Genomic DNA, 25406 nt, shown 5'->3' with positions numbered 1-25406 from the left:
TTCGACGTTGGGACGGGGAAACAAAAAAGAGCGCGCTCTATAATTAGGCACGGGAAGAACTTATTAAATGACTACTGCTGTGGCTATTTTTTCGCGTGGTTAGAAGAACTGAAGGAGCTTTATTTTACCTAAGCATAATATCTAGTACGTATATAGTGAACAAAATGTTTGAATTTCTTCTTTGTAATGTATCTAATGTAACTAATGTCAAGTTAAGCAATTCAATCAAAAGTTCTGTGAGTGAACTAATAGTGGTGTTCATAACAATGTACTTTCTACGACCTGAACAGTTCGAAGAAACACTTCGATACCGAAGTTATCGCAATTTGCCATTGGATCGTTAGATCTACAAAATTCCAGGTATAAGTCATTACTTTGAAATGGATGATTTATCTCGGGAACCACAATAGCATCGTCACGGGTTTCGATATAATGACTCGGTACACTCCAATCTATACCATATGAATCGCAGTCATCGACAATATCATCTTCTGACGGTCTCCTTTGCAACAACAAACCTCTTTCCCATAATTGAAGAGGAGAAAGGTTTCTCTCTGTTCGGATAGGATGGTGATCATAGCCCAGGATAAATCTTTGAAAATGTGCATTTATTCTTGGAATAAAAACATAATGAAGGCAAAACAAATGCAACTCATTCGATATATCCAAGGCTCCTATCTCTTCCAAGTAAGTGAATATGTTGTGGTATATGTATGTGCAGCCGTGGAATAGATCTCTCCAGAACCTCTCTATCCTTTGGTTATGGCAACTTTTCCCAGCGATAAAGCTACCACGATTACTTCCTCGTCTTGATATCATAAACCAAGCAACGTCTACATTTTCCACCCCATGATCTCCTCTTACACGCGACGGCAAGCCAAAATTTTGTACTGCGGTCAGAAATAAATCGAGTACTACAGTAGCCTTGTTACTTGATCCGCACGACAGAAACATTAGACGCCTAGAATACCCATCTATGCCGCCATGAATGACTATCGACCATCTTATCAATTTGTGATTGCCGTCTATATGCCACAATGACCTTGGCGCTGCAACACTATATTTTCTTCTTCGAACTACATTACGTTGCAACGAGCGCATCAATAGCCCTGATGGATCAACCCGCCACATACTATCACGAACAACTTTCCAAGGAATGTGATAACCATGAGACAGTAAAAAACCTTTCATTCTACGTATGCCACAGTTAGGAAAATCTGAAATAATTTTTTTGACATGTTCATCAAGTTCCTCGTCACCAATCATAGTGTGCGATTTAGGTTCAATATCAAACTCTTTAAATCTTCTTTGAATAGTTTTTGCACTTACTCCGAACATTTCAGCTATTGCCGTCTGCGAAAAATTCAACCTCACTAAAGTTTTTAGAGTTTCCTCAGGTATATCGAAAGAAGGCCTGCCTATCTTGTGCCGTACAGTTTCCGCGTTACTAGTTTTGTTCACTGATTGAATTATCACTGATGCTTGATGAATACTACTCAGTACATTTTCGGTTATAACATCTGGATACTCTAAAGCTGCTCTAGAGCAGAAGCTGTAAAGTTCATCAAGTCTATAGACAGGATAATCCAAATCTGCTGTATTCGCGTCAACAAAGGATGACAATAACGACTGGATTAGTTTCAATGTATCAACAACAGAATTCTTAATAAAATCAACTGGACTCAATTGTTGTATATTCATGTTATATTCTGAAAAATAAAAGTACTGCATAAGTACACGAAATGTCAACAAAACCACTTGTTTGTTTAATCATACAATAAATCCTAAAAATGCCAGACGAAATTCCCTCCAAAATGTTCGAAATATGTTTAAAAGTTACTTAACGATAACAGTTCTGTTTTTAAATAACTTTCTCTGAGTGAGTCGACCGTATATAAGTAGAACATTTTTTCACATAAAGAACAAAATAACAAACATAACCCTTGTGAAATAAAAAGAAAAGAAAAATATCTTCTTGGTTAGCACAGCTGAATGATAATGCAATGCGTAACTTGATCACGACTATAACCATACATCTTTTCCATATAAAAGTTAGAAAACAAACAAAATAGAACAACAAAAAGACGAACTTATAAATGCATGTGCAGTATATATAGACTTCAAGGAGCGTACAAGTCAGTCATAAATTCGAGACTAATCATAATCAATCTGATCATTAAAAGTATGTATATCACTGGAAGAATTCTTGCATAGGACTGACAGGATTTTTATATTCCCCCCCACCAGAAAAAAAATCAGTTTTATAGAAGTGAGGCATATTTTGGAAGAAAAAGAAAAAAAATCGGCATTTTTTCTCAATGACAACATAATAAGAACAATGACAACATAAGCTAAAAATCGATCACCTTGAAGGAAAAAAATAAACTCGTTAGTGCCCCTAAAAATTTACAATTATCATGGATTTGCGAATCCCTTTGATTCACATGCTAAAGCTGTTGCCAACATATTGTGAAACGCCTTTTCTACAGAATGAACTGTAGGTAGGTAGATTATTTTTAAACATGCAGAGGATTTGCACATACTGTTTTTTTCATCATCCGACATGTATTTCACTCTGATTTCATTTTTCATACCATCCAGTGGAACAACTGTATGACTAGTACAGAAGGCAAGTACTTTACTCAATGTCATACTGTCACTTTTTTCAATAAACGACAGAAAAAATTTCTTTGCCTGTGTCTCCACGAAGGAAGTTGGTTCGTCAAAACTAAAACATTTGATAAATTCTTTACTCTCAATCATGCGATAACCAGCACAAAATATTTGATCCATAACTTTCCAATGACACCGAATCGTATTCAAGAAATTGCACGAGCTCAAACCTTCGAATAACATGTCTGAAGAGTTTCGGCGTGACAATATCACATCATTCAAAATGAGTTGTTGAACCAGTAATGGGACATTTTCTTTGTTAATATTCTTGTCGGCAGGCCAATGCGCAGAATTAATAAGTGACCAAAACACATCTTGCTTCTGATTGTCCTTGTAAAGCAGTTTGTCTATATCGTCCTTTGTTTTACATTGATCAAGTGATTCAATCAATTCAATCAAATTTTCAGTTGTTGCATTTGCTGGTATGTGGCTTTTATTCAAACTTTCAATCAAACTGTCGGTATCTCTACCACACATGTGTAAAAAGTATGGTTTTGCTAATACTGGGAAGCCGGTGTCAACACCAGCAATCAATGAATGTACGATAATCATACCAGCAACTTTGAAAAGCACAGCTTTTGTGATGTCTTTCACAGGCAACAAACTGTTATTTTCACCTTCAAATAGACGATTTTTAACTTCTTCTAACAAAAGGTTGAAATATTCGGTTTTCATTGCCCCACCATCAAGGCCGTCCTCTCCTTTAAACTCAATGATCAATTTTTTGGTCATAACTTGAGAATTCACAAGGTTCCTTTTGTAAAATCTCAAGGATTCCATCCAAAGATTGTCACGTTCAATTTCCAAAGTGATTGTATCATTTTCTGAAGCAAGAGATGTAATTTGATTGAGAATTTCTTTTAAAGACATGTCCTTATCTACACATTTAATTTGCAGCATGTCAGACATATTTTCACTTGCACTTTTCTCACTCAAAATATTGGCTGCCACATCGATAGATTTGGTATTCCGTAAAATGTCCTGAATTGTGGCTTTAGAGATTCGAGGAAACATTGCCGACAAAGTATCGATATGGGGAGAAGTACTTCCTACTTCTTTTTCATTCGATGGCCCAGCTTCATCGTCTATCATCTCTGGAAAAATGTCATCATCAAGTTGACAATAAGCTTGATGGAATCTTAAATCATTTAACGGATATTTCTGATTACATCGTACACAGTTAACTTCAATACCTGAATCCATAGTTGGTTCCTCCATTGGTAAGTCGCTCTGCACTGGTCTGATGTATATTACAGCGTGACCGGGTACTAAATTTTTTAAATAGCTGATAGAATAACCATCTTTTCTTGGTGGTATCAACACCAATGGTCGGTTTATTCCACCACTCTCAGCCCTCAGAAGTTCAATGCCACCACTCTGTGATGATAATTTTGGATAAGCTTTTGTTAACTCTTCCAGAAGCATAGCATGTGTTCCAGTTTTGGAAGGAAAAACAACTTTTTCAATTCCGAGACCAACTTGGTTTAGCTCCATTAATTCACGTGTATTAGGTGAAACTGATGTATCTTTGTAGCTCAGTGCACAGAATTTATGGGTCCATGTGTCCTTAATGAAGTTATTAGAGAGACGTGGTTTCTTTGCTTGTGGGCGATATCGGCTACCACCAGCATTCAACGCTGGAAATTGCTTACTGAAACAGAACAAGAATTAAAATAAAAATCTGTCTCAAACATAATAATCTTTCTACTCAGTGTATACAGAAAAAAATTAAAGTTGAACAAAATCAAAAAAATGAAAAATGTTATAAAAAGGTACAAAGGCACGAAAAAATTCAATAGTCACAATCAGCATAATGCCTGTGAGCAGTACTCCTGGAGAGATGATTATTGAAACTTATCGAAAAGATACAAAGGAGGCAATGATCATGCTGGGAGCAGAAATTCACAACTCTTAAAAATATCAACCTACTTGAAATCTTGTAGAATTCTCTGATGTTGTGGACTTGGATGTAAGTTTGGACTTGGATGTGAGTTTGGACTCTGGAAGATGTTCTGATTTGGATTATTTTGAGTACTTGTTGTTGATGATGACAGACCATCCAATGCATTATTCAGTCTGTCTATAGCGTCTTTCACTTTCTGCATGCTGAATCAATTTTTAATTCCTAAAACATCACATACAATTTAGCTTGAAAGTTTTGAAAATTACAACCATGCCGATAAATATTCACGATAGTAAGACAAAAATTTAAAAATGTCTTAAGAATATCCTTAAAGGAAAATCGAATAAGAACATTGTACATATTTGCTGCATTATTTAAAATTCTTGAAAATGGGTGCAGTGTCACTTGAAGAAAACCAAAACTTGAGAAATTTGCCATCATTACAATACACCTGTTGACAGTGTTGTTGTACACATGCATATGCACCGCACAGTTCCATTTAACTACCAGTCGTAGTCCTACGTTCTGTTTTATAAGCTGCCCTGTTTACCTATCAAAACATTGTAATCACATGGTGATACAAAACACAATATTAATACAAAAACAGCACATTGCTTATAACAGAATAGCATGCAAGCAGTGTAATAACATTTTTCGGCTTATCGGCACCCTCCTCGTTGCAGGGGGAGGGGGGTTGATTGGTGGTGTATACAAGGGAAGGAAAAAAGGAAGTAAAAGTTGCTAGGGCAAATAATATAATCCATTATTTATAGCAATAGTATAGCTAGCCCATTACAAATTTTAATGAGAAAATATATATGAGGAGGGGGGGGGGGGTGCCAGCTATACCTGTGTTGACAAATGTCGTCGTTGCCCTACATTGCTTCCCTTCACTACTACACATACTTATGAATTAGCAACTTCTCACAATTTATCAGAATATAACTATAATACAGCAGAAATTAAAAAAACAGGAGAGAAAAAATCAGAGAGAACGGTCAGCCCAGCTGCTACAAAAACTTACTTTTTCTTTCGTGTTTTGTCTTGATTAATTTGCCAGTCAATTGAAAAAATTCGAAATTTATTCACGGGTAACCAAGGCAAATGGCGCGAAAGTACGCGTCCCCTCTTCCTACACGCCGCGTCGCCCTTGTTTGCGCGTCTTTCCATCACGCAACGCGTCCTTCTGTTACGCATCGCGTCCTTCTATTACGCCTCGCATCTCTCTATTATTACATACGCGTCTCACTATTACGCCTCGCGACTCTCTATTTCGCCTCGCGTCCACCTATACTACGCCTCGCGACCTTGGGATCTATATTGCACCTCGACACTCTACTACGCAACACGACACTCTATAGCGTGACTTTTGTCCAGTACATGACTCCATAGATGTGGGACAAAAGTTACTCTAGCCCAAGGAAAATATAAATTAATTAATTGTTGAACAGACTGTCATCAAAAAGATTTTTTATTAAAGTTAAAAAATCATTAAAAATTAAAAAAATCTTTCAGATGTATGTTCATACAGTGGGCATTTAAAAATAAAAAAATCGCAGTTTTTTATTCATTAATTTATTCAGGTTAAACGTATTTTCCTCCGTGTTGTTTATAGAATCAAATTGCCGCATTCAAAGTAACAAATCAAACAACGAAAAACTCACATTCTTGATATTAAAGTGTATTTAGTTGCTGAAACAACTTTGTATTATGACTGAAGATGGCCGAAGTTACGGTCGAAAGCTTTCGTTAAATTGTATTTGTTGACTCGCTAATGTCTTTTTTATAAAATGTATTCACTTACGCCCTAAAGGCGTTTAATTATGCTTTGTGGGAAAAGATACAAAAGAGTTCATCGGAAGGTATAAAAAATATCGGTTGTACATGCTTGAAAAACATTTGGACATTTTTCAAAATTTTTGCAAAAAAACCAACTACAGAATTCATTTTTTAATGGGATATGCATTTTTCAGATAAAACCGATCTGTAAATACCATTTGTAGGCGATATAACTTCTTCCTTCCACGACCAATTTCAAAACCTATTGTATCTTTAAAATCAGCTTTCACAACAATCTTTCCTCCGTGTCCAGGTTTAATCTCAAAATTATTTTTTGACGCGCTTTGGAATAGTTTCAACAAGTCGCTTTCTTCTCGTTTGATATACTGTCCTTTCTCCATTGGATTGCCGTTACAATATTCTTCCTTGATAAATTCCCAATCTATACCTTTTGAGAATGTTGCAGTTGCGAGGTATTCTCTAAAGCCTAATGGTAATCCATCATCTTTTTCTTCTTCGATTGCGGCTGCTGCAATCTCCAAAGGCTAAAATACATGTTTTTAGTAAGTATAAACTTTATAAATGTATTCAGGTTAAGATAGGGAATTTTTTTCAGCATATTTCTTGTGTTATAGGTATTAGGCGCTTCCCTTCCCCTTATACGCCTTAAACAACATCAATAACTGTCTGAACTTGCACTTATGTGATGATACCTTTAGTTCTGTCTAAGCTAAACACTGGATCATTATAAAGCTTGGTTTCCATTAAAACTCGTAATTGATGTTGCGTATCTGTTGTAGAGACAGAGATCTCCCTGCAACCTTTGTTGTGCAACACCCCTTGTGTAGCTTTGTTGTACAACATGTGTTTCAATAAAGTCGTCACAATTACTGTTGTGCAATAGTTGTACGATTTTTTAGTTAGTGGAAACCAACCTTTAGATCACGCTAAGTTTTCAGTTTCTGCAATGAGCATAACGTGAGCATACTCTAAGCCTGTTTTTGGTACAAGCATATCTCAACCTGATTTTGAATTTCCACTTGCTTATAAAACACATGATAAATTAAAGTTTTGCTATCCTGCCTCGCGCAAAAAGGATGTGCGAAACTAAAAAGCGCACGAAAAAAAATCTGTTTTCCCTAGTCGTTTATTTGAGGTAATATTACGGTGGAACATTCTTAAAGCCGATAAGACGGACACTTGATTTTTTTTAAGACGAATTCTTTAAGAACTCTCACAACAAACCTCTCCAAATATGTCTTTTCTGAAAATTCTTAATTTATTTACTTCCTTCTTTTACACAGCAACTGTATGCTCGGAATATTAAACTTTTTATCATGAGAAACCGCTTTATAAACCTTTATAAACAACCGCTTTTAAGATTGCTAAGAAATTTTAGTATAAGTAAGTGTTGGATATTAGCAATAATTTATGTTTGAACCAAATCAAAGGCGAAGTAAGATGAACGGTACGCTTATTCGTGGACCATTTATATTTCTTTTCTTGGTTTTTAGATAAATAATTATTTGCCTTTTGTCAATTGTTTCCTCTTGACCGTTCTTCTAATCACTGTCTCACATTTTTTACCAGTTACTTTAGAAAATTTTTAAATCAACTCCCACAAAGCAGACAAACATTTTTTTTCCGGTGAGTGTCTATTTCAGGGAGATTTCACTGGGTACATCAAACACAGTTTGTTTATGATTTCTTAGAAGTTGTTGATGTTTTTTCATTATTAGTTTAAATTGCAAATCATCATTAAGGAGAAATACACATTGTAATTTCGTGTTATCTTTCTCCTAATTAGCAGATAAATTTCACATTCGGCACGACAAGGCTACGCGAATAAAAATACAATTTAAAGAATGCATTCTGCTAAATCAAAAGGCCAATGCAGCAAAAAGACTCCGTCTTTCCCTTGTATTTGTACTGATTTTGTTTCCCTTTTCTGATTTTCAATCAAATCATTATTTGTTATGTGGCAAGTATGTAATCAAAATATAACAACTGTTAGTGAATTTACGTAATTTAAACAGTGTTAGATAATCTTTTACACTGTTTAAGGTTTTCTTTTAAGCAACTGTTAAGAAACCTTCCTATTATTTTAAAGGCATTTTTTAGCTTTAGATCAAAACTCCAGTTGTTTATAAGAAATATTCGTGTAATTTGGATCTTAAATCTTCAACGTGGAGCATATTAACCTTAGTGTACCTTGAGCAGAAAAAAAAGTTAGAAATGAAACGTGAGATTGTTAGAAGGTCTAAAAAAGGTTATTAAAGAAGTCATATTGAAGAAAAAAGTGAATGCAGTAAATCAAAATATCTTAAAGTTGAATGCAGACACACAGAGAATTCTATTTTGAATTCATCCTACCAAACCAACCTTTCCTTAGCTTACATCCATGTTATAAAAATATCTTTTTTATGGTAGAAATTCAATTGGAACTGTGACTCGTTTGAATTTAATTTTTTCAATAATTTACTATACTTTTATTAATTATTTAAGAACTTAAATCTTTATTTTTCTTCCCTTACCTCGTCGTCATTGTCTGGAAATTCTAACTAAAAGAAAAACAGCATATTTCGTTACATAACAATATGTCATTCGAGTACCAGGGAATTAATTTTCACAGGTCCTAAAATTTTACCAGAATTAAATTTCGCGGTGATATAGGGTGATAAGACTATTTTTCTTTCAATTTATAATTTAATATGCTACAGGGATTACCATAAGTTTGGGAATTATGCATTTTAACTGATTATTATGCACAATACCCTAACCCAGGGAATATGCCCAATTTCCAATTGATTATATTCCCACAGTTGATTTTCTAATACAAATCTTCGTAATTCAAATACCTTTATGGTTCGAACAAAAATTCAAATTTTGCGAGAATTAATTTTTGGAATTTTTGCAAAATTAAGATAAACCTCGACAAAAATAAATTCCCTAAAGATAATACTCCCTACACCATAGCCCAACAGAATTCAATGGACATATAATATAAGCAAAGATATACATAAAAAAGTGCAACAAAAATAAAACAAATGATTGGTAATAAATACTCACTACTACTTCCTCGTCTTGTAAGTCGTTTTGAAATGTTTCGTTTACTACTGCAGGTGGTATGTCTTTCTACGAATATAAAAAAACCCAGTTCACTACCCAATTACCCGATTTATATACTACCTGATTTTAAATAACGTAATCACATCGTAATCGATTTAGAATTAGTAGCTGTTATACAACGGTAAGTAGCTACATGTTGCTTTAATATTCCTTTTAAGAGTCGTAACTACTTCTATTCACTTACTAACGATCGTTCCCTCTCTATAACAAACGAATCAGTTTCTCAGAGTAAGTGGTTTCTTTTAATTATACAACCCTTTAACGCTTAATTATTCGCGATAGTGAATGTCGTATTGTTTGTTTGTCGTTGTCCAATTGCAGGAAAGATTTTCAGAATCTATTCGCAGAAACAAGGTATTTCGCCTTTCCATGATAACGCCTTCAGGCTGAAGACTTTTAAAATGGGAAAGAAAATAAGTAAGTCGAGTAATTTGCCTTATAGGATCTTGACCAATGAAGTGATTATCCAATGTTTGTCGTTTATTAACGAATAAACAGCTATGAGTATGTAAAACAAACAAACAAACAAACAAACAAACAAACAAACAAACAAACAAACAAACAAACAAACAAACAAACAAACAAACAAACAAACAAACAAACAAACAAACAAACGGAAATTTAGATCTTACCGGCCGATTTCTTTCATTGTACCAGCGCTAAATACAAAGTAACTTTACTGTGATTACTATTTAGTTTTAGAAAAATAATCTATTATATAATATAAATTTCTAGTTTTGATTGATAGCAGCATTTCTCCAGCAACTTTTTTCTTAAAGACATAAGCTGCGATTTCTTTCTAGTATACTATGATAACTTAAAAATATTTATCGAAATTTGGTACCCATACCTTTGTGCAACCAAGATACACCAACGCGATTTCTGCAAAAAACAAAAGGACACCAAATGCTACAAGTAGGACGATAACTGCTATACTGATATTCACGTCACTCCATATGTCCTCCCTTGATTGATAAACAAGTAGTACTAAAAATAAAACTTGATAATAATGCACGATTCTCAAATTACATATTTTTTATAATTTTAATTTTTTGACTTTAAGATCATATTTAGAATCAGAGAATTGGTGCCTGTTAAATTTTTTTTAACTTAATCCGACCATATGATCCGACATGTGAAAATGCTCAGTCAAATTCTTCTTTCCAACCTGTACTTATGAACCTCGATTTCAAGCAAAGGTCAATGAAGATCTGCTTGACTTTTTATTATAATACACCTTTCCCGAATCCAACATGTTAAAATGCTGTACTGGTATTACTGTTACGGTCAAAGTGTTTTTTTTCAGCCTGTACTAATAACCCTCGGTTTCAAGCATAGTTCAATGACATTTTATCAAATTTTAGGTGAGGATTGCAAAAAACACATTCTTTTTGTTTAAAAAAAATCAGAAATAGCTGCAATTAATAAAAACAAGTAATTCGGAAAAGTTGTATTATAACAAAAAATCATGCAGATCTTCATGTTGACACACGTGGAAAAAGATTGATAACTGTTTTGCTTTTTGTAAAGCGTGGAACAATATGGTAAAGCTGATGAATGAAGTCCTCTCTCTTCGAACTATGTCGTTATAGTATAAATAAACAAAATAAAATAAGGAATGAAAACGAAACGAAATGTCAAGAGAAGTCAAGGAATTGACAAAGATATTACTATTTATCTATTTACATGATTTTTTTAAGATACCACTTTGAAAGAACTGGTCGAAATAAAATTAAGAAACCTTAACTAGTTGGAAAAGTGTAAAAATTTAAGTAAGAAAATTTTTTAACACATGTCTCCCATTAATCAACGGCATTGGTATGGTATTCAGGTATTATTACCTGGTATAACAAGGAAACGTATATCAAGTAGTTTATAACAAAACGGGAGACTACTTAAAAATTATCGATTTTAACAGTACAGTGATCAATTAAGATCCACGGGTTCGCCCGTCCTTTTTATACCGTATTGCGTGCATCTCGCTACTTGCGTAGCTAAGCTACCATTTTACGTGACGGACAGACGTATACGGGTATTATAATTTAGGCTAGTTGTTAGCCCGTGGAAAAATCCACGGGGTCGCCCGTCCTTCAAATTAACCCGTTGCAACAAAGTGGGCAGAAATATAACGCATTTGGTATTGATGTGCATTTTAAAAATTTCGTGTTACGGGACACGGCTTTCGCGGACACACAGACAGACAGACGACGGCTATTATTAAAGAGATGAATAAAAGGCGAAAAAATCGTTATTTTATCTTTTCTTGTATATCTGTTAATAAAATTCTTTTTGTCGTTCCAAATTATGTATTTGATTTAATATCTTACTCACAGACCCCGTAAAAATTAAGAGAACTTGCTTATAAACTTTTTCTACTAAAATGACCTCCGAATTTAAGAAACTTAATTTGCCGTTTGCTTCGTTTCATATATATATAAAGACAAATGCTGTGACAATAACTCATTTATTTTATAGGAAAACGATATCGTAATATATAACGCTAGCTGTGTTTGTAATCAGAATTTTCTTGCGCCAGTAACACTGTCAAACATTAAGATCTTCGTTTTTATGTATTACATGCAAAATGACAAAATATAAAGGAAGGAGTGGTCATAGAAAAATAGCATACCTGAGAGCGTCGCTACGACAACGATGCTAATTACTAATAAAACTACTAATAATGTAATCAGAGCCCTTCTCACACACATTTCCTCCACGATGGAATGTTTACAACTTTTATAAAGAACATATTTCGCATTAACGATCTATCAAGTGATGTTGTTGAATTAATGAAAAAAAATTTGATATTTAAATTTATTTTTTATTGATGAATATTAGTCATCAAGAATAATTTATTTATAGAGGACATGTTGATTTTTAATTTAAAATAATCTATACAAGAAGAACGCAGAATATGATAAGAACGGAAATTCTAATTTTGGTATGATAGAGTTTCTAATTTTGGCGCGTACCGAATTTTATTTGAGTTGGCATTTATTACAAATCAACATGATTATTTTCTATCAACTTCTATCACATATCACCAAAAATTGCTAATGACACTAATTTATTCAGAACCACTTTTCATTATGACGCATTGGAATAATTATTTTGCAAAACGCTTGCATTTTGAAAGAAGTTTACGAGTAAACTCTGAAGTAGTTGCGGACGAATATATACAAACGACTGGAACTACCATGAATGTTTTTTAAAGATGACCGTAATTCACGGGCTTACGACCAGTTCCTATAACAAAAATGGCTGTTTGTATCTACGTTATTTCGCAGTCGTGTTTCGGACACACGAAATAGCAAAAAATGCAATATATAGTTATATCGATTTTGTTTCGACCGGCAAATTTCCGTGGATTTTTTTATGGACTGAACACTACTTTCGTTTAACACTGTAAGCCCGGAAAAATTATTTAGATCTAATTGCTTTAGAATAGAGTATTGGCAATTCTAACAAACACGCAAAAATAGTTTATGAAGGCACTATCTTTTTAGCACAAATTACATGTTTTCTTGCAGTAAGTAGCCATGTATTGTGTCCAGTCATCAGAAACGCCATTGCAATTGCTTTGCCAATCTCTGCAGTCAACATTCTCATCAACGCAAGCTAAGAAAAGAAATCAATAGTATTATATATTTAAAGTTTACTACGCCACTTATTTCTGATGTAAAGAATTCACCTGAGAAATTGTTTTTTCTCACTTCTAATTTTAGAAAAATTATTTTTTACTTACTCGAACCACCACCAGTGCCAGTGCCGGTGCCAGTGCTTCCATATTGTCGTTGAATCCTGTAGATGTCATTATTGTGGAGGCTCATACCAGGTGTGTACGCACGGTAATATGGGTACATGACAGCATCATTATAAGTCGTGTCGTGTTCCAATCCAAGAATGTGTCCCAATTCGTGGGTAGCAACCCATAGAAAGTTTGTACCTAAAGAGACATTATCTCTTTTTAATGAGGAAAAAAGAGAATAAAATTAAGGAAAGAAAAGAGTCCTCAAGTTTGGAATGGTAAATAGTCTGTGTTTAGTTCTATTTTTACCATAATGCCCTGTCTCCTTTATAAGTAAGTACCAGGCAGCTTAATAATATCTTGATACTGTTCACCGGAGAATTTTGAATGAGTAATCTCTTATAAGAATAAAATAAATTTGATGGTGGGAGCATAAGGAAGATTAAAAAAATGAAAAAATGAAGATTACCAAATATTGCTTTAATGTTGTTTTTCCTCAATAAATTGTTTTTATTTGAATGCACATAAAAAATCATAACTTTATAAAATTGAATCTTCGGCAAAAAACTGTCAGATACAAATGCTGCCTTTTTATCATTCGTATTTTAATAAAAAAATGTGTGCAAATTTTTCTTTCCAACCTACCACTGGTACTTTCCTTTGTATAATGCTCAGCGTCATCAAAATGAAGGCGACCATCTGGAGGAAAGAAAGCGTGAGCTAAAACTCCTGATGCACCATCAAAAGGATAACCACACGTCCTTCGGCCATCGTAATGAGAATTTTGACCAAATCTACAAATAAAAAGTTCGTTTATTTGTGAACGTATTAGCAAGATATTTTTTCTCCTTAATCTTCTTTAGTAATAAAAGTTTTGCACAAAATCGTGTTCACAATGGTTGCACACAGGTTTTAGACCCCTATAGAGTAATTTAACTACCTTATGCTAACAGGCAAGCAAGACGTGCACAAAATACCAGAAAATATAAACGAAGGAGAATTCACGCGGATATTTTTCACGAGGCTGATAAGTAGTTTCCTATATTGCTTAAAAATATGTTAGTAGATATTTATCATTTATTTTCTTTCGGGCTGCAAGAGGTATCCTTTGAAATTCTTTGTTTTTTTCACTGTAGGTTTATCTTCTTCATCTACGATGTTGTTTATATTTGTTTCTATATCTCCCAAATAAATCCTAAAGGAGATAGAAATTACTTACGAGATGACAATGTCGCCAGATCCATAAGTCTTGGTGAACCTCAAAGGTGTTACGTCTGACCAAAATTTGAAAGCCTTTGCCATTAAATTTTCCTGGTCATATTGACTCATATCAGGTGAGTAGTTGTGGAAGTAGTAGGTTAAATCCGTTTTCTGCCATTTGGAATCAGCAAATGCATTGCTCTTAAAATCTGGTCTTCCACAACGGGGTGTTTTCATAAATTTTGTGGTGGCTTCATCAGCTACACCTGTTGGGATGAGACCGAATGTTTTTTGAAAGCTTTTCAGGGCATCACTGACGCTTGATTGATCAAAGGAATTTGGATTGTAGTAACTGAACTGTTTCAAGTATTTCTAAAGCAATAAACATATAAATATAATTATAATAGAATGTGTTATTGCTAGTGTATATAAAAAATAAACAAAATAGAAATACATACTTTCGGTTCGCATTTGATATGAGTGAGAAATGGAAGAAGTTACTAAAAAAGAGAGCAAACATATTTTACCCTGACATCAAGGTCACAGTTGACAGCTACCAACGTAGTCAATAATAGTACAGCAATCTTCATGTTTATCTCTTTAAACGACTCCAAGTGAAGATGAAATGCAGCAGAGGTGCCCTTCCTTTTATATTTTTTCAAGCTCATTGGTTTATTAAGTTTGTTTATTTAACTGAGTAAGTAAGTTTATATAATTAATAAAAAAATATTGGCTCAGTTGTTAAGCGGCATAATTTAATAATTATTTCCTTTTCGGCGCAAAAATTTCCGTCAGTTTACCGTCAATTTTTTTGTATCTTTTGTTATTTGAGAAATTTAAAAAAAATCATTTCCTTCCTTTAATTTTAAGTTAAAAAAATACAAAACATAAATCCAATCCCGCGTATAAAAAATAGGCTGAAAACTACTAGTCTTAAATGTGTTTTTGTTTTTAAACTTTTGGTTAGAGTTTTTTTATCTTTAAGAACTGCATTGATAACTAAAATTTAAAAATTACGGTGTTAAAATTCCCATGTATATTTGCATCTTAATTTAATTTTTTTAAAAAAATTAAAGAAACGCGCTTCAGCTTCTTCATTTCGGCATCAGTTGCTAATTTCAACTTTAAAGTTGTTAAAAAGTTCCGAAGCATGCTATTCAAATTTTACAAAATGTCAGCATACTCTCGCTATTTTGTGTGTTTCAATGTTACAATTTATTTGAAGAGAGAGCCTTAATCGATTTTATGAATTGCAATGTAGGTTGGTTGTGAAATTAAGGTTAAATCCTTTCTTAAATTTTCACATTTGCAACTTGGTCAGTTGTTTAACAGTTGCTGAAATTTTGATGAGAATCTCAGTCTCATTCCTTATCAACTTGTTGTATATAAACAAAAGCAAAAAAATAAACAAAAATCTTTCATAACACTTTGAACGTATTTTCCCTTTTTGTCATTAATTGCTTGCAAATTGTGTCAGTAAACGCTAATAAATTTAGCATTAAAGACGAACTTATCTCTCACATAAAAATCATTTGGACAGCAACACTAGACTGAACGAAATTTGAATAACTGTTCAAATCTTTTGTCTGAGGTTTTGGAATTTTGTCAATTCAAAATTTTAATATTTCTACAAAAAGATTAACTCATGGTTTAAATTTCCAGAAGAGTCGACATTTTTTTTCAATTCTTCTTCAAACTGTTTTTGCTTCGAATTCATTTCTAAGCAACAGCCAGACAACACGGTACACTTAAATCAGCTTAGGCTTAAGCAGTATTGAGTTTTTAATAGAAAATTGCATACTGAAATGCTTCAAAGATTAACCAGAAAAATAACATGTATGGATTTACCATTTATAATGTCTAATCTTGGCGGAACATATTACACCACTTCAAAAAAATAATAAAAAAAAATAAAAATAGTGGGAAATCAATAACGTTCTTTTGGCGTTTTCGTGTTTTCCTGGGTCGTTAAACTGATTTTTTTTTAACCTTGGAACACTGTTAATTTACTGCTTGAGCGATTTATTATTATTTTTTAGTGAGCTAAGCAAGCAAGGTCACATCACTGAGCTAAGTTTACTTACTAAAAGCCATACTATATTATTTTTTAGGAATAATCAAAAAATGATGAGAGAAAATTACCAGTTAACCCAAAATTGATTGATCTGGCTGAAGCAGAAAATTAATTCAGGAAACAAACAAAAAAAACCAGTTCCGTCGTCTGTAATAATACGTTTACTATGTGAGTGTGTGTCCCTTACATTAAAAGACGAAGGCATACATTATACATTTTTTAAAACAGCGCTTATAAGAAATCCTTTGTGTTCTGTCGTTAACAGAAATTGTAATAGAATTAAACAAAACACGATTTTATCAGCTAAAAAATTTTCTCTAGATTTTAAAGAATCAAATGACAATGAGTGCATCTGCTCTATTATAAATAAGCGCACTAAAAAAATCGCAGTATTTTTCAGTACTGTTCTTTGTCAATTTCTTTGGAACGTATTAATTATCCCGCCAAAGAAACTGACAACAAATATGGTGGTGAGGAGCGCAATAAATTTTAGTTAATGAGATGATTAATTGAAAACAGAAAACAGAAAAAAAAATTCACTATGTTAAATGTCGCGTCGTTGCTTGTATAAAAATTCGCTCGTACGTTCTTGCTTAAACATTCTAAAGATCTTAAAAACTTGTCTATAAACAATTTTTTAGAAAAAATGCCTGCACGAAGCTAATCGGCCTTTTTTATTATTTTACCAACTTGTGCTCTTTAATACAAAAAATAATTTAAAATATAAAATTCGGTTTTATTCAACTTCTTGATAAAATATGCTCGTGACCACTAATTCTTTTACAATATATTTAAAATAATAATAATAATATAATTCAATAATTATATTTAAAAATCAAATTAGAGAATTATTGGTCCTAATTTTTCTGACTTGACTTTGTATTTGCGCGCATGTTAAGAAACGCAGGTTGTTTATATGGAATGATTGGTGAATTCTGTTCTTTTCTTTTGGTCAAAAGATTAAAAGTAATTGTTCTAAACTCAATCAAAAAATTCCTAAACAAAGAGTATGAATATGAATAAAAGAAAAGATAAATACGAGATTAAAAAAAACTTATTTTTATCGTTAATTTTCTTTTGCTTTTATGTGAAATCGTCTTCAGGTTAAATTTAAAATATGTATAAATTTTCAACTCGATTTCTTCTTAAAAAGTAACGGTTTTGCGCATTTCTGTCACGGTCACATGTTATCGGACCAATTTTCGTCACCTAGAAGAAGGTCGTCACTTTTATCATACGAAAAGGTTATAAATAGACGCAAAAAAGACACAATTCATTTAACTTTTTAAATTAAAAAATCTACACTTTAACAACCACCTTCAACTGGTCCTCACTGTTCTCAATTAAATCTTTTCCGCTGACTTTCCCTTATTTAATATTACCACCTCACTATCCTCGATTTTCTGTATATCGTGTAGCTTCATCGATTTTCGTAGTGCGAATCGTAGTGTAAATCGTTCGATTTTCCGATAAGATCAAGTCGCGGGAGATTTTTTTCCTTTTTCCAACAAAAACACCAAACACTAGTCACGGCAGAGAAAAAATGAATATATTACAGTGTTTTAAGTATTTCAGGAAAGAGAAACTTTCTTTAAATGTCATCATTTAAAGACATTTTCTTTCACTTAAATCTCATTCATAAGATTATTTCTTCCGCAACAGAAAATATTTTAAATGCTGAAATTTCTATTGTCGAATACGGAATCAAAAAATCTGTTAAACAACCGAAAATAGTCTAAGGAAAAAGTGACAGCTGCTTTTTTTTAAAAATATCTTTTTTGTTCTCACTGTTACGCCCTGAAATTTTGTGACTTTTCCTAACTTAGATTTTCTTTGATTACGTCACAACAGGTGGCAATTACGTAATTATACCAAACTCAGCCATATTCCCATTGTAATGAATTATCAGTGTATAATGTTTGATAGGAAAATCATTTGATGTTCGTGAACAATCAAGAAAAATGTGGCCGCGGGCGCTGTTCCGGTGCTACAGCTAACAAAAAAATCCCGGGTTTAATATAGCGTGTTCGAGGCGTGTTCGAGGCTAACAAACCAAGTTCTCTGAAGAGGTTGGTGGAACACTTGAGTTGACAGATCGATGGGCCAGAGTTATATTAGATTCTATGAATGAACAATTCTGCGCAAAGAGTGATAATAAATGTTGTTTTCGAATGTGACTTTCCTACTTCCCTTGTGGTGAACCTGGATTATACATCATTTAGGTTTACCTAGGAAGTACAAATTCTTTCCAGTTCAACTGATTTTTGGGGGGAAATCTACGCGCTGTCTGCCAAACTTCAAAAGCACTGGTTAAACACCAACAGGTTAATAGAATTTTCCGTATCTTCAGAGAGTTAGAGAAGAAATTATCTTTCGAAAGAGCAGCATGGATTGATTATAATGGATACATTTAAAGGTCGCGACAACGATACGTTAAAAGAACTGTGTTTTAAAACACAACTGTGAAATTGTAATTGTACCGCATAATCTCACAAATAAATTTCAACCTTTGCATATTAGCATAAACAAAGCTGAACAAGGATATACAGAATAAATAAAACGATGGGTTTGCGAATGAGATATCAGACGAGTTCAAAGAAGGAATTGATCCAGCAGACATCAAAATTATCTCACTTGGAACCATTGCAAGTACCTTTAGTTAATGATCTATAGAAACATCTGTATAATAATAAATGGATTCGATAGTGTAGAAATGACAGAAGGTCTAACCAATGCAATCACGGTTTTGGGAAAGGTTGAAAACCACATTACAAAAGTGACACTAATATGTCTGCTCTTTTGTTATATTTGTTGTACTCGCATAAATCTAAAATGCCGTGTCTTTTTAAAAATCTCTTGAACTTTTTTTTTGTTACTTTAAGTTTATTCAATTTTTTTAATTGTAGACTGACATTAATTTTTTGTTAGACTAAACTTTCGTCACCTAAGGAAAGTTTTGTCACTTTTGTCTGACATTTGTAAATTTGAAACCTTTTCAAATCTCGTTTCAACTTTTTATAAGACGTCGAAAATAATTTAATAATCAGTGCAAAAGTTGCTTATATCCAAAAGGATTTGAAAATTTGAAAATTTATTAAGTTTAAGGCACTTACAATGCTTCATAATTAACTGAAGAAACAGCTTTGGCACACAAAAGAAATTAATCTTGGGAGACCTGTATTAAGGTTGGTAAAAGCCTATAAAAAAAGAAATATTTCTGAGAATAGAAAATTCCCTGAACATATATTGTAACTAAGCAAAAACGCGGTGTATTGAAAAGTGTATTATCACTTCCTTCATCAATTAGTGTTTTTAATAATTTAAAAAAACACAAAAGTTAAAGCTTGTTGAAAACCATGGTCTGTGACATGTACATTGACGAAAAAGTTAAAAGGATTACCTCTCATGCCAGCTGGATTGACTCGAAGAAATAGATTTTATGATAATTTTTCCGGTATTAATTTCTGTGTATTCGTTTTACATTCCACAAGTTGCATCTAAAGCAATTGGTGTAAGATTAGAAATTTTGCGTTAGTTGGTGCAAGAGAGAGGGAAAGGAGGGAGAGTTTTTATTGCAGAAATGTTTTTCTGAGACTGCTCAACCTCACCAAGTGATAAAATGATGAAATCACTTCATAACAAGAAAGAGGAAACAACAATGATATCAATAAAAAAAAGAATGTTACACAAGACATTCAAATAGAAAAATAGATATTGAAAAACTGGAAGTAAAAATAAAACTAACAAAATAAAAAATGAAATTCAATAAAACAAAGAACAACAAATGTGATTGAAATGTTTTGCAATAGGTTTTTTTAAACGTTATTGCTATTTATTATAACTATTCCGTTTTATCGACAACACGGAACTTGAAAAACCACTTGGTTCCATTTGCCTTAAAAGCAGCTTGAAGGGACCTTTTCCAGGATACAAAAAATGGCAACCATCAATGAAACAAATAACACCACAAGTAGAAATAACATTTGGTGTGAAAGTTATGATATTAATTTTCTATTAACACAACCAGGAAGAATAAATCTGATCATTTTATGCGGAGTAACGATTTTACTAAGCGCATTTACAATAATTTTAAATGCCAGTTACATTATGGCAGTGTGGAAAAACAAAGTGTTGAGGAAATCAAAGAATGATTTATACATTTTACTCTCCTTGATTGATATGTGTTACGGACTATCGATGTTGCCTGTTTTTTGCTATCTGCTAAAAAGCTTCATCACGAACGTACCTGCATGTTATCTAATAACAGTATGGACAATTATAGGAGTGGACTTTACAACGATAGGGTTCATAGCAGTCAACTTTATTACAGTAGAACTATACTTGGCTGTTTTTAAGCCCTTTGTTTATCAAAGGTGGAAACGGAAAAAGGTGCTTATGAAAATTCAAATTATTATATGGTTACCTTTGCTTGCCTTATCAGTCTTTTCAGCAGATCCAAGGCAACTTAAATCGATCATGAATGTTTTTGGAATTGTGACATTTGTTATACTGGTATATTGTCAAAAGAGAATCCACTCCTACATCCATCAGAACAAAAACAGGTGCAGTGAACAAAAAAAGAAGTCAGCCAAGGTTGCTCTTCAAATCATTATCGTTTTCTTTTCTTGCAATGCTCTGGGACTTGTGAGCAATTTAAATCAAATAATTTTTTCTTCTGCAGTTGTGGATACATTTATAAATCGTTGGCTTATATTAATAGCTTTTTCGAATACCTTATGGGACACGTATATTTATGGATTGAGAACAAGGATGGTAAGGAAAGAAGTTTTGAAACTGTTAACATGTACAAAAGGTCATGTTGAAAAATGACGTTGTGGAAAAATAAAAAGAAAAGATTATACATATTCGGTATAATAAAACCAAAAGCACACACAAAAAAAATAATTTAAAATTAACATTCTAAGTTAACGATCTCATTCCTAATTTGTTTAAAGCAGAAAAGCCCTGCTGGTTGAAGATTTCGGATTGTCAGCTTTCAATGCTTGGTGAATTTGATGCCCCAATGAGAATTAGAAAACGCCTTAAAACCTCTCTAAAAATGTAAAAGGGCGTAATGTAAATATTGTATTATAAGTATTATATACACTTTTTTGCGACGGTTGGTGCAAAACTGAGAAAAGTATTTTCTAATAACATTTGAAACTATGCAGAAATTGATGGGGAAAATCACATTGTGTAATTATAAATTATATAAGATTATATAAGGATTATATAAGCGTAAAGCAAACATGACTGATCTGATTTTTCCGAAAAATGTCTATAACTTTCTTTATTAAACAATGCGACACACGATTAGCGAATCACGAAGCAGACTAGCTCTGCTGATAAGGAAAATGAAAATCCTGTCTACTTCGCAGAACACGCAGGCCTTTTACAGGCGACAAATCTACGTACCAATGCAATAATATGAGGGCAGATGTTATGGAAGCTCTATGTATTTTTTTCAATTAACTTCGTGAAAACCCCCTTTTAAAGAAGAAGTGAACTGCGCTGCAGCACGGTTGCTGAATTAAATTTCATGATGACTGTGTTGATTCTGAAGAACAGACCGACTGGCTTGGTCTGCTCCATAAAAATGTTCTTACTTTAAATCAATTTTACATGTTACAGCTACCATGACAAGAAAAATTCCAACAAAGACTAATGTTTTGTTATCATATAGTTAGAGTTTTTCTCGCACTGTAATTGGCTAATCTATACGGAATAAATGCTATATTTTTGTTTTCTACCGAGAAGCGAGTGCAATTTTTACTTATTTTTTAAATTCTACAGTGCAAAACGCTGATATTTTTTCTCTGATTGGCTGAAATTGCGTAAAAAGCTGATATTTTTTCCTGCTTGGTTATAATCACTCGCTGTGTAAAGTTATGGCTTTCTTGGAAAACGAGAACTTGTCGGTCATTACTTTACGTTACGAAACAAACTAACAGTCAATCATAAATACTGATACTTTTCTCAGCACTATGCGATAAGTACTGCATATTAAAAATATTCGCAGATATGTATAAGAAATTGATGTTTTTCACATAAAAAAAAGATAAATTTTCACCTAAAACTTTGCAGACGACAACGATAACACACTAGATCCAAAATATAAAACAGTCTGTTGCAAATACCAGTTTTGTTTACATCTTTGTGAGTGCTTGATTATTTATAATTTAGTATTTTTACACATTAGCCCTAACAAGCAGCTAAAATTAAAATACAATGGAATATATTTCTCTTTATTGGAATGGTCAACGATCAATACCATAGTCCATAGATAAAAACACACAAAATAATTAAACAAGAAAAAGTTGAAGATCAAAATAGCAAAAATGTGGATCAACATGTGACGAAAATATTTTTGTTATTCTGTACTACTGAGCTTAATAAACACAGTAAAAATAGAAGAAGAAGTGAAGATTCGAATGAAGCCGCCATATTGTGCGTTCCATCTGTTGTAAAATGTTTCCGGTCTGTATATTTTTCAAATTTGGCGCCATCTCATCATAACAAACTTCATCGTTCGAAGTTGGTAGTATGTTGCGGAAAAGAAACACAATACATAAAGAAAATATTGTTGTTGGTCATGACGAAGTTATCTCAAGCCAAAAGATCTTTTTTTGATATTACTGGTATGTACATTCAAAACCTACTTATTTTCACCCATACAGCAATAAAAATTCTGAAAAAATGTTGCTGGAAAGATACTAGAAAGATACTTTGTGAAATATTTATTTATTTGTTATTACATAGTCGTCTTGTAGATTTTAGGATTTAGAAATCTATTCATTTTTTTTCTCTCGCTTAAAATTTCCTTTAAAACCAAATAAGCGACAAATCTATGAGTTTATTTGCGACAAACTTATTTTTCACAAGTGGGAACTACGCTTAAGACTTTATAATCGATGTAATCGCTGAGATCTATTTTTATAATTTAGGCTTATATCAATTTTGTATTATTATTAAAAGTTTATGTACTGAAAAAACGATTTTCTGCACTTGTCGAAATTAACTTTTTCGCGCTGATTGGCGAAGTTCGTATAATTTAGACATGTTCAAACATTGTCGCACCTTCTCGTGACTGACTGTTTTTTGTGCGATTTTAGGTGTTTAAACGACACGATTTGTCGCATACTCGTATTACGACAAATAATACCATGTATCTGACCCTGATAATCAATCTTAATACATTCATATCCCGCTCGCCTATCTGCTTTATATGTGAGCAGCTGTGTCTGATGTCTAGAATAAATACATTAGAAAAATGATATTATTTCTTGGTAAAAGAAATCAGCCCTTTTTTCAAAAAAAAAAAAAAAAAAATACTTTCTAAGCAAAGAATTTCCGCCAAAGAAGAGCACAGCGTAAATTTTATATACAATTCAGAAAATAATATAACATGAAAAAAAGATGGATAAAGTAATAAACGATGAAATATTTAAAATCTACACAATAAACAAAACATAAAAATATTATTTTAATTTCATGAAATTTGCTTTATTGTTATCACAAGACTTTAAATTAAGCATCCCACTCATAAAAACGATTTTTGGTTAGGTCATTGTAAATTTAAAAAAGGTTGAACGTGAAAAGTGTTTTGGACGCCAAAATATCTATACAGAGCGCAACAAGATGAATGAGACAAGTCATAACACGAGTAAAAGTAAAAATATTTGGTGCGTAGAGTATGATGTAAAATTTTTAGTAACACAACCAGGTAAAATAAATCTGATCATTTTATGTGGAGTAACGATTTTACTAAGTGCACTAACAATAATTTTAAATGCCAGTTATGTTATTGCTGTATGGAAAAACAAAACGTTGAGAAAATCAAAAAATGACTTATACATTCTACTCTCCTTGATTGATATGTGTTACGGACTATCAATGTTACCTGTTTTTTGCTGTCTGCTAAATGGCTTCATCACGAATAGCCCACCATGTTACATAATCACTGCTTGGACAATTTTAGCTGTTGACTTCACAACAATGGGATTTACAGCAATTGGCGTTATCACAGTGGAGTTGTATATTGCTGTTTTTAACCCATTTGTGTATCAAATGTGGAAAAAAAAGAATGTTCTCATAAAAGTTTTAATCATATCATGGCTACCCTTGCTTTGTTTGTCAATCTTCCCAACAGCCACAAGACAGCTAGACACGATCATGACTGTTTACGGTTCAATAACATTTGTTACACTAATGTATTGCCAAAAGAAAATTCAATTTTACATTCGACAGAATATAAACACTTGTAGTGCACAGAAGAAAAAGGCCGCCAAAGTTGCTCTTCAAATTATTATTGTTTTTACTTTTTGTAATTCATTGGGGCTGATAAGCAACCTTAATCAGTTTTTATTTCCTTCTGCAACGGTGGATACTTTTATAAGTCGTTGGTGTGTTTTATTAGCGTTCTCAAATGTTTTATTGGATACGTTTGTTTATGGGTTGAGAACAAGATTAGTACGAAAGGAGGTTTTTAAACTGCTGACTTGTGGAAACATTGGTAATCAAGAAGCATCATGAAGTCATGGGAAAAGGAAGATATAACCGCAGCAAGAATAGAACTGATTTAATTTATCAAATAAAAATTACCACGATTATTAAATAATTTTAAACGGTTTTAGTTTTCAGTAAAAAAACAGATTTTTTGGAGTATTTGACAGGTTAGGCAGCAAGTCTTGATATCCTTATAATTTTTTTTCATTAACTTTTGAATGGAAAGAAATTTGAAGTCTCAGATGACCATAGAACTACAGGGAGGGAAAAAAACTTCTCTGTTTTCCAATCATCTATGGAATATCTTTAATGAATTCAGTAATTAAAAGTAACTCTTCCTGGAATTCTTGATCAAAGGTGGACTCAATTGGATTCAGTTGGACGGCTCTTAGTTA

General features: G+C 32.8%; 3 protein-coding genes across 3 annotated transcripts; all 3 read right to left on the bottom strand.

Moving 5' to 3' along the window:
• Positions 1-1682: 1682 nt before the first annotated feature.
• Positions 1683-5340, bottom strand: LOC130636285 (uncharacterized). The gene is made up of 2 exons (XM_057445953.1): positions 4603-5340; positions 1683-4324 (listed from the first exon to the last, which is right to left on the bottom strand). Exons 1-2 carry the CDS (start codon positions 4776-4778, stop codon positions 2416-2418), a joined length of 2085 nt encoding a protein of 694 aa, XP_057301936.1. The 5' UTR covers positions 4779-5340; the 3' UTR covers positions 1683-2415.
• A 901-nt stretch (positions 5341-6241) lies between these two features.
• LOC130636290 (uncharacterized) lies at positions 6242-12829 on the bottom strand. Its single transcript, XM_057445958.1, has 6 exons — positions 12114-12829; positions 10335-10471; positions 10117-10143; positions 9425-9490; positions 8890-8916; positions 6242-6900 (listed from the first exon to the last, which is right to left on the bottom strand). The coding sequence occupies exons 1-6, from the start codon at positions 12190-12192 to the stop codon at positions 6520-6522; spliced, it is 717 nt and encodes a 238-aa protein (XP_057301941.1). The 5' UTR covers positions 12193-12829; the 3' UTR covers positions 6242-6519.
• Positions 12830-12963: 134 nt separating this feature from the next.
• On the bottom strand, positions 12964-15121 carry LOC130636288 (matrix metalloproteinase-9-like). The gene is made up of 5 exons (XM_057445955.1): positions 14960-15121; positions 14452-14804; positions 13878-14026; positions 13230-13430; positions 12964-13102 (listed from the first exon to the last, which is right to left on the bottom strand). Exons 1-5 carry the CDS (start codon positions 15098-15100, stop codon positions 12987-12989), a joined length of 960 nt encoding a protein of 319 aa, XP_057301938.1. The 5' UTR covers positions 15101-15121; the 3' UTR covers positions 12964-12986.
• Between the last annotated feature and the right edge of the window lie 10285 nt (positions 15122-25406).

This window comes from Hydractinia symbiolongicarpus, chromosome 3, assembly GCF_029227915.1.
Source record: "Hydractinia symbiolongicarpus strain clone_291-10 chromosome 3, HSymV2.1, whole genome shotgun sequence".
Lineage (NCBI taxonomy): Eukaryota > Metazoa > Cnidaria > Hydrozoa > Anthoathecata > Hydractiniidae > Hydractinia > Hydractinia symbiolongicarpus.
This window is presented reverse-complemented; position numbering and strand designations above follow the sequence as displayed.

What these genes read in the sequence shown, in the direction of transcription:
- LOC130636288 (XM_057445955.1), bottom strand. Translation starts at nt 15,100, where the DNA reads ATGAGCTTGAAAAAATATAAAAGGAAGGGCACCTCTGCTGCATTTCAT. An exon ending in TACAAAGGAAAGTACCAGTG is followed by an intron (nt 13,431 to 13,877) that starts GTAGGTTGGAAA and finishes ATGTCTCTTTAG; the next exon opens with GTACAAACTTTCTATGGGTT. An exon ending in TGGCACTGGTGGTGGTTCGA is followed by an intron (nt 13,103 to 13,229) that starts GTAAGTAAAAAA and finishes TTCTTTTCTTAG; the next exon opens with CTTGCGTTGATGAGAATGTT.
- LOC130636285 (XM_057445953.1), bottom strand. Translation starts at nt 4,778, where the DNA reads ATGCAGAAAGTGAAAGACGCTATAGACAGACTGAATAATGCATTGGAT. An exon ending in AGAATTCTACAAGATTTCAA is followed by an intron (nt 4,325 to 4,602) that starts GTAGGTTGATAT and finishes GTTCTGTTTCAG; the next exon opens with TAAGCAATTTCCAGCGTTGA.
- LOC130636290 (XM_057445958.1), bottom strand. Translation starts at nt 12,192, where the DNA reads ATGTGTGTGAGAAGGGCTCTGATTACATTATTAGTAGTTTTATTAGTA. An exon ending in ACAATGAAAGAAATCGGCCG is followed by an intron (nt 9,491 to 10,116) that starts GTAAGATCTAAA and finishes TTATATTCGTAG; the next exon opens with AAAGACATACCACCTGCAGT. An exon ending in TTCCAGACAATGACGACGAG is followed by an intron (nt 6,901 to 8,889) that starts GTAAGGGAAGAA and finishes CATGTATTTTAG; the next exon opens with CCTTTGGAGATTGCAGCAGC.